General features: G+C 50.2%; 1 protein-coding gene across 2 annotated transcripts in view; it reads right to left on the bottom strand.

Moving 5' to 3' along the window:
• Nucleotides 1-3,113: 3,113 nt before the first annotated feature.
• The window catches only part of WSCD1 (WSC domain containing 1), a 54,632-nt gene continuing 48,068 nt past the window's right edge, over nt 3,114-9,677 (bottom strand). For both annotated transcript variants that reach the window (XM_023184648.1, XM_023184647.1), the window contains exons 8-9: nt 9,200-9,400; nt 3,114-7,163 (exon numbers count right to left, since the gene is read on the bottom strand). In XM_023184648.1, the coding sequence (XP_023040416.1) occupies nt 6,811-7,163; nt 9,200-9,400 (554 nt within the window). In that variant the 3' untranslated portion in view covers nt 3,114-6,810. The remainder of the gene's footprint in view (nt 7,164-9,199; nt 9,401-9,677) is intronic.

Here is a 9,677-nt window from a genome sequence, read left to right as displayed (position 1 = left end):
AGGGGGGAGAGAGAGAGAGAGAGAGAGAAGGAAACAACGAACAAAAGAAAGAAAGAAAGAAAGAAGAAAGAAAGAAAGAAAGAAAGAAAGAAAGAAAGAAAGAAAGAAAGAAAGAAAGAAAGAAAGAAAGAAGAAAGAAAGGGAAAGAGAAAGAAATTGAAAGATGCACTATTGTGCCGAGCAGAATAAATTTTTAAAAATAATACAGATCTGGCCAATATAAATTGGGAATGTTCCTTCACAAGTAGATGATTCTACTAACGTCAAGGCAGTGGGTTGAGGACATTAGCTCTGAATTCATTATTATGACTTGGATATCACCGATCCTCTTGGATGATGCTTCAAAATATCCACTCCATGCAATACGATCCAATGGCCAGTCCTTCCCTATGGACCATACAGCATGCTCTGATTGCTGGACTTTTTCCTTATTTGTGTTGTGGTGTACAAATGATCCCCACCTCCTGGTGTTCATGCCTTTGTGCAATCCCCTTCCCTTGGATGTGACGAGGGCCTGTGACTCGCTTCTAACCAGTAGAACGCGGCAAAAATGAAGGGATGTCACTCCTGTGGTTACATTATGAATGTTAGACTGTCTCACTCTCTGACTGGCCTTGAAGAAGCAAACAGCCATGTGGTGAACTGCCTATGGAGACCCCCACATGTCTAGGAATGGTGGATGGCCTCTAGGAGCTGAGGACCTCTGTCCTACAACCACATGCGACTTAATTCTGTCAACGATCTGAGTGAGTTTGGATTCTTCCTGGTCAAATCTCCAGATGAAAATGCAGTCTGGCTGACATCTTGATTGCAGCCTGATGAGATCCTGAAGCACAGAACTCAGTTAAGCCATTCACAGCCTCCGGACCCACGGAAACTGAGGAATGATAAATGCGTGTTGTTTTAAGCTGTTCCGTTTGTGGTCATTTGTTGCTCAGCAATAGAAAACAAATACAGGTGATTCTGGTGAGGGATGACTTCAACCTTTGGCAAGTCCCATGGTACAACTGGATGGTTGAAGGCTTAGAAAGTATGTGTATTAGCATCACTATTCTGCTTCCCTGGGCTTCCTCCGAGACACATACTAAATGTGTACCCTGCCTTCCAAAGTGAGGGTAGATTACTCTGTCATCTGGATACCACAGATCTGACTGTGGGAGGAAGAATTATCTAAGAGAGTTGACGCCAAGGCCCAAGTGACCAGGCTCTTGTCACTTGTAATGCTCAGGATGGCTGGTGTTGGATTTAGAGGGGCAGCTGTCTGCAACTGGAGCTCTTACAAATACACACATACTGCTGAGCTCAGACCTACCAAAGATGCTTGCCTATTAATTAATGTCTTGGAATAACAGGACCTTTCTTTGTCTGGGATTTGGTGACGTGGGGTGAAAACTCTGGGCTCCTATCTTACGGCATTATGGTCCAGCTCACTGAGTTCCCTTCTTTGGAAAGGGATTTTTCTTCCGAGCAGGTTGTCAAGTAGTGGGGATGCTTGATAAATGGCTCTTAAAAGTGAACTCAGTTGCCCACCAAAATGTATTCTGGCAAAGAATGAGCAGTGAAATTAATGGACTTGCTTCCAAATGAGCTGTCTGTGCACACTTGTCTCATTTCCAGCAACTTCTTGAAGAATTATAGGTATGCAGTGTGGGGCCAATCAGGTGGTTTAGTGGAAAGAATCCACCTTCTGGTCCCAGCTCCACCACTCACTCCTGCAGCATGACCTCGTATGAGACCCTTTCCCATTCCAAATCTCATTTTACTCTTCTGTAAACTAAAGTAGTTAAATTTTGGCTAACTCAGTCTCAGACACCACATTTTCTCTTCCCTCCACATGGAAATAATAATGTTTGCCTCACTGAGGCACATGTGGGATGATGTTTGTGGAACTTAGTGACCCAAAAGAATTTTGTTCACTGTTATTGATCATCATTATTCACACCTTCAAACCATGGATCTGTCACTGCTGATGCCTGGACCTGAAAAAAAAATTCTTAAGTACTAAAGACACCTTGGAAAGTTAATGCATTCAGCTCATGGTTATCCTTATAACATCAACTGGGATTCTTTTTATTTTTGACAACAAGATTCCTCATTTTATATTGCCTGTCATTTAAGCTGGATCTGTTCATATTTCCCAGGGCAGGGGCCTGGATGTCTGCAATATGTCTGCACATTTGGGCCCCTCCTGAGAACTTCCAGAAGTTCAAAATCTATCTTCAGTCACAAAAGGGAGCACTGTGGACAAATATACTCACATAAATTTCCTGGGATCCTGGCCTTTTTCTACATATTGTATAGATTTTCATCCTGGTATACTGTATAATAGACATTCCAAAGAGAGTATGAAGTCACATATAACTCCCTCTCTTCCTCTGATTTCTGGCACACAGAGGGCTAAGGAGGGAAAGACAGAGGGGGGATCTCGTAGTGGCATCATTTACTTCTCCTCCAACAGCAGCAATTCAGCTCTGCCCCAAGCTTGCATGTCCCACTTTGCAAAATCAAAGCTATAGGGTTAACTACACCTACCCTCCCTAGAAGGGAGTTTACTGTCTATAAGCTGTTACTCAAGCATGTCCCCTGAAGGGGCTAAAGGGGTCTAATCCCCAATCCAAGTAGTTTATCAAATAATTCCTTCCAATACCACATCATATACTCCATACTGTAACTTCCAAGAAGTTACAATAACTACAAAAGGGCCATACACTGACAATCATTACAAATTGGAATCCCAATCCTCTCATTTTTCAAGCAGAGATAATAAATAATAATCACACCAAAGGGTTAAGCATTAAATGAGACAACTGATGGTCTGGACTGGGCACCTCAGAAATTATTGCCTATGGCTATATGGGTAACCTCACCATGTACCAACTTAAAAATGCTACTTGTGTTGGCTAAACACAGCTTTCTATTGAGAATTTTGCACTCAGCTCAATTCCTGTGAAAAGCAACCACCCAATCCTACAAGCTCAGGGTGGAGACAGAGTTTCAGGCTTTATCTTCATCAGCCACAGAGATAGAGAATGTCAGAGTCCCAGGGCTTTTCAATCCAACTCATTTGCACCACATTCTGAGTTATAAGTAACAGAAATTAAACTCAATACAACTTAAACAATAAACAGAATTTATTAGCTCATATAACAAAAAAAGTCCAGAGGTAAGGCCAACCTCAAGCAAGGCTTGATCCTGTACTTAAACAATTTCACCAAGGACTTGATTTCTTTCTGCCTCTCGACTCTCCCTTCTGTGGTGTCAGCTTCATGTGGCTCATGGTCATGATCCCAAGGCCCAAGGTGGTCATCATAAAGACCCAGGAATACTACTACCTTTTTCACATTCAACAGGGGAATTAAAACAGCTTCTACCCAGCATTCCCAAAAGTCTTGAAATTCCCTCTGGCTTCATCGCCTTAACTCACAAGATCATACCTAACCCAGTCACCATAGCTGGAAAGATGGAAGGTGTCATTGGCTTAGTCCAGGACATGTATTCCACCCCTGGAGAGGCTCTGGCAGATCGTAGGAATCCCCAAACAGAAATGGGGGGTTGCTGGGAAAGGAAATGGGGGAACGAATGTGGATGCAACCAGCAAGACCTACCACTTCCCCCATTTTATGAATGGGAAATTGAGACTGGAGATGGAAAAAGTCTCGTCCAAGATGGCAGACAAGAGCTGGGACTAAAACCTGGCCATTCAGTCTGACGACTCTACATTATTTCCACTCCACTTTACCCCCACCTTGTTCAGACCAACTCACTCAATATTGAGTGGTGATAAATAGGAGGTCAGATGAATCAATTTCTCCCTATAGTGAAATGAACCCCTTTAGAGTCATCACATTTCAGATACCTCCAGTGGGTTTCCAAACAAGTCAGCAGAAAACAAACCTGTGTCCCAAGAATTCTTGCAGTGATAAGATCAGCCTCGGCTCTTCTCCTTTCCTCTTGGGGACCCCTAAGAGCCAAGTGGCTATTGCTACTTTTAAGGGGAAAATGCATTCTGATATGCAAACATTATCACATATTCATGCACTCAAAATCTAATTTTAGCTGCAAGAGACCTCATTATAAGATGTTCACATAATTAAGCAGCTTTCTTCCCAGGGTCTGGAAGCCTGTCTATTCTTCTCTCTCATTTACACATCACTGGGATTACCAGAATGTGTTTTAGTTTTTTAAAATTATATATTTTGTTTTTCCAAATTGATCCACAACAGGAGATGAAATCCATAAAAATTACATGTTTTAACACAGGTTTGTGTAACTCTGCAGCCTTGCTATTAAAGTTGGCATCTGTAAACGGTCAGGGTGTCTCTGTTCTATTCTAACTGGTTCCTGATGCATTTGCCACACTTCTGCCCTACATACAAATCAGCTTTTATTCCTTGGCTGGTTGGGAGAGTGTCCTCTTTACTGAGAAGCTAAGAGCTGTAGATGAGACCTAACTCGGACAGAAACAAATGGACTTTCCTGCAAGCACAGACAGATCCCTGTTCCTGTTTCTGATGAGATCTCCTACGTAGGCAGACCTGGGATGAAGGCTGTGAGGACCACCGCCAGCTGATGGGGCCTCTGCTCTCCCTTGCTCATCCAACATCTGGGAGCACCTGCCAAGGACCAGGTGCCTTGCCATATGGAGTGACTCAACGTAAACTGGATGAACCCTGACCCTATCATTCTACTTGCCTGCACTCTTCACTAAGGTACACAGTCGTCTACAAGGCCACAGGAGCAGGTGACACTCTACCTGGAGGGAGATGACATCTCTGGGCACCTGGCAGCAGTCAATGTACCAATCCAACTACCAGGAAAAGCCTGGTGCTGTTGCTGTCCCCAGACCCCGGCTCCAGTCCCAGTCACTCCTCTCTCCACACTTTACCCTTCCCAGCCTCCATGGCTTCCCCGCTGCCACGCCTGCCATCGCTTTTGAGGATCTAGGTTTGCTCTGGGATGCAGGTCTGCCCTGGCTACCCCTCCCAAGGCAGTGTGGAAACTCCCAAGGGGTCTCAATTGCCCCATCAGGGGCCTTCGCGGATTAGATCCTGAGCCAATGAACGTTTTCAAAGACCTTGGTGTTTCTAGCTTTGAACTGAACTGAGTTGATGCTATGGGAGGGTCAAGAACAGCTTCGCATCAGTGTGGGTTTGGGGGAATCCCAGGAAGGATTTAGAGGCCACCAGGGGCACAGATGCCCAAACCCACCCACCGGCCGAACTGAAGGTTGGAGGAAGCTTCCATGTGGGGAAGGGCATCTCTACTGGGCCCTCCATCCCCTACCTGTGCTCACGGCGGGTGGCTCTAGGTTCCCCATCGTCAGGCTAGGGAGCAGAAGGTCAGGACATCTCAAATCCCTCACCCTCAAATGCCTTCTCCTCCCAATGCAGCTTTGCTCAGGCCGAGGGAAGGCCTCCCTGACAGCTGACCCAGAGCAGGACCATGGGGCCCAGCCAGGGTTATCCTAGGCCTGGAGCAGCCACTGAGGGGCTTCCCGAGTTCAGGCCCACCCACCTTCCCCATCTTCACAGGGGCCAGTGTGCAACCCGATTGCCACAATCCTCCCTGCATCTCAGCCACCTTGAGCATTGCTCCCGGGTTGCACCCCTACCCTCCACACTTGAACCTCCTGGCCTCCACAGCCTCACTTGTGAGCCCAAGATGTGTAGCATACGTTGACCCCCATCCCAGGCTGGCAGGGCCTGACCTAGGGGTCAGACTGAGTACTAACTGGCTCTCATGACCCCAGTGTGGGTCCCCAGAGAAAACAGGGCCCCTATGGCTGGGGGCACCAGTCCCAGTGATCTCCGAGACACAGCCCTTATAATCTCCCCGTGCCAACTCCCAAGACCCATCTGCTGGTGTACAGGTCCCCAGGGGTCCTGGGCTCCCCTGGAACTTCAGCTCCTGCCCTCTTCCCCATGCCCCCATGCTTACACCTTGCTTCTGCGGCATGACTTGAATCTCCAGCTTCCCTGGGGATAGTTGGAAGAAGAAGCCAGGAGGCCCCACGCCCTGGAGCATGGGGTAGCGGGGGTTGAAGGGGGTGGAGGGCAGGGCACAGACTTAATGTGGCTGGTCTTGAGGTCAGTGTCTGTATTGGCTTGGGCGGGGTGGGGGGCGGTCCTCAACTCTGCCCATGGTGCGGCCAACCCAGCCACAGAGAAAACAGAGGCAAGGCTGCAGAGTTTGTGGTGCCCGTAGTCACACCACACATACATTTATGGGATGTCAGGCACACGGCCAGGGCCAGCAGCAGCCCAGCAGCAGCAGTCTTTGCACCCACCTCCATCCCAGTGGTCCTCGCCGCTCAGCGCGTAAATGCCCGCCTGGCCCAGCATCCCAGAGTCAAACACCCTGACGAGCAAGTCTACGCCGGGGCTAGACACAGGAAGCCCAGGGCCTCCTAGATCCCAGGGAGTGCATGTGTATCTGTGTGAGAGAGACAGCCAGCCAGCCTCCAGGAGCACATGGCCTGGCACCTGTGTGTGACATCTGTGCGTGGCTGCGTTTGTATCTGGGGGCGCCTGGCACACCCCGCGTGGGTGGCTTCGCTAAGATGGGGCTGTGAGCCTGGAGTGGTGTCTGAGGAGGTGTGGGTTGGTGGCCAGGTGTGTGTGTCCTTTTGTGTTTGCCTTGTGATGTGTGTCTGTTGTGTCCAGGTCTCCTTGTGCGGGAGGCAGCACCAGGGTGGGCCCCCCACCCACGGTTCGTCCCAGTGAGGTCACAGGCCTGAGCATCAGAGTGGGGTGCGCAGCCCCGTGGTGAGATTGCGTCACTCAGCGGGGGCGGCAGCGTGGGCCGGGTCTATCATCTGGGCACATACTCCCTGGGAAGCCCGGTCCAGTTGTGATCACGTAAAGCCTTGTCCACCGTCCGGATGTAGCCATTGATCAAGTCTTTCATTTCCGGGGTGAAGGGCTCAGGGTCATGGGAGCGCCGGCCACGCCGCCGGAAGCTGCCCTCCTTGTTGTTCTCCACGCAGAGCAGCCGCTCCTCGCTCACAGACACATTGAGGAAGGCCACCATCTCCCGCAGCGTGGGCACCAGGCTGCGCCGCAGCTCCTCGTAGTGCACCACCAGCAGCCGCTTCCCGTACTTGAGCCAGTCCAGGACGTGCGAGGACCACCACGAGGCATAGCTGTTGACGAAGTCCGGCCACTCTAGAGTGAGGGCAGGAGAGACGCAGAGTCAGGGGCTGGCCCTGCCGGGGCTGCGGGTCCCGCGGAGGCTGCACGGGAGAGGGAACTGGGCAGGGTTTTCCACTGTCCGCTGCCTAGAGTCAACCTGGCATTCCCCATGGAGGAGGACCCTTTGGTGGCCAAGCAATGTGTCTCTGGTGGGCGGGGGCAGCTCTGGGCATCCTGGTGGGATGAGGACACTGTGCAGGCTCCATTTCCCATCCTAGGTCCTCCTAGAAAGCTAAGTCAGCGTGGTGCCTAATGGGCACGTATGTGTCTTGTGGTTTGATTGCCAGTTTGAACCTGTGAAACTGTCAGGCAGTAGGACATACAGTGAAGCCACAGGCAGGGGTGGCCTTGGACTTTTGCAGGTAATCTACTTTATGAGCTTTCTTTTCCAGAAAATTAAGAAATTAGTTTTTGGGGAGGGGTGTTCAGGGTCCAAATATCAGAAATCATCTCAATAAAAAGTTTCCATAATTAGGCTATTAACACACCTCAAATGCTGTGTGAAGCATTTGCTTTCTCTAATCTTCACAGTGACCCTAGGAGACAGGGCCTATCCTTATTTTTAAGATGAGAAAACAGGCTCAGAAGACAAGGTAAGCAGCTTTCCCGGAGTTATACAGCTCATAAGAGGCAGAGGAGGCATCAGAGATCAGCCTGCCAGACTGTCAGGGGCTGTCTAGGTAGAGGATGATGGGGGAAGGGGAAGACTAGAGGCCAGCAGAGGCCACCCACTGGTTGATCCAGTAACAAGCAGAAAGGAGTGCAAGCCTGCCTGGCCACGGGCCCCTGTGACTACCCCTCTCATCCCACCCTGCCTGGAGACTACTTTGTTTCTGACCGACTTCATTTCCCATCACTTACCACCCAGACTCTATTCGTCACCACCCAAAAGCTCAGCTGTGCGTGTCTTGAGGGCAGAGACCCTGACCCCATTAGCCTGGGCTCCTGGTACCCTGCCCCATGCCTGGCACCCAGGAGGACTTCAGCAAGTGTGAGTCAGAGGACTGATTCCATGAATAAAGCTGTAGTGGAGAACAGGCCAATCTGACCCAGAATCAGACACTCTGGATGTTGGGGCACACTTGGACTTCCCAGCCTCTAAGACTATGAGAAATAAATGTCTGTTGCTTAAGCACCACCCCCTTACCCCATCCCCCAGTTTTGTGGTGTTTTGTTACGGCAGCCAGAGCTAAGACATTGGGTGTGAGTCCCAGCTCTGCTGCCCACCGCCAAGACCAAGTCCCACAGCCATGTTCTCTGGACTCATCTGGAATGTAGGGCTGATGTGATTCCCCGAGCAGACACTGTGAAGAGTCAGTGAGAAGCAGCTTAGGAGGGAATTAACATGCTGAGCTCTGACCAGAGACCAGACAGGCACATCATCTCACTGCTCCCTGAATGCCCCACGAGGTGCAGGTCTCATTCTATAAAGGAGGAACCTGGTGCTGAACACAGAGGAAGGTGCAAAGCAGGGCCATGTGCAGCCCATGTGCTCTTCTCCCAGCCCTGCATGAACTCCACTGCTCCTTGAATGCCCCATGAGGCACAGGTCTTTATAAAGGAGAAACCTGGTGCCAAAGACAGGCAAGGGTGCAAAGCAGGTCCATGTGCAGCCCACGTGCTCTTCTCGCAGCCCTGCATGAGCTCCTGAGCAGAAGCAGAGATGCAAATGGGTGCATATCACCCTACTATGCACTCATGGAGACAGAGAAGGTTCTTGGTAATCGAGCTGGCATCTAAGTAAAATGCCTCGACATATGGACCTCAGCAGGCATGGGGGGCAAGGGGAGGAGGTGAGCTCAAGCCCAGGCAGAGCAGCACTAAGTCCCTAGCAGGATGGGGTTTGAGTGCCTACCTGTGTATACTGATCCTGCATCCTGCAGTGCCTACTTTGTGTATACTGATCCTGCATCCTGCAATGCCTACCTGTGTATACTGATCCTGCATCCTGATGGGCATCCTGCCTGTACTGACAAGCCTCCCACCCCCACCGCAAAGTCCCTGATTACCTTTGCTCTTCCAGTTGCGGTCAGCTGCATACCCCAGGTGCCCGGCACATTTCCTGTTGAATTCTGCCACCAGGGACCTGTATGGGTTCCGGATCAGCAGGATGGCTGAATCAAACATCTCAATCTCCCTCCTGCCACTCTCGTGGGTTTTGACACAGATGGTGCGTCGGCTCCGCCAGTGGTCCTTTTCGCCCTTGAACCCTGCAGGGAGAAATGAGAGGGTCTCTGTGGAGGATGGTGCCCATGGGGCCCCCTACCACAGCAGCAGACAGGTTGGGGAAAGCCAGCATCAGGACATAAGAGAGGCCCTGTGGAAGGCACAGAGGGCACTGAGAGGACCTATGGATGGTGACAGGAACAGCTTCCACAGGAGTGACCCTTTCCAAGGGGAAGGGACAACAGGAGTTGTCTAAAAGTGGGGAAAGATGGCATCTGCAACAGAAATGAGATGAGGTATCCCCGGAAGACCTCCAGGAGT

This window comes from Piliocolobus tephrosceles, chromosome 16, assembly GCF_002776525.5.
Source record: "Piliocolobus tephrosceles isolate RC106 chromosome 16, ASM277652v3, whole genome shotgun sequence".
Classification (NCBI taxonomy): Eukaryota; Metazoa; Chordata; class Mammalia; order Primates; family Cercopithecidae; genus Piliocolobus; species Piliocolobus tephrosceles.
The sequence above is the reverse complement of the archived record's forward strand: the minus strand, read 5'-3'. Positions and strand labels throughout refer to the sequence as shown.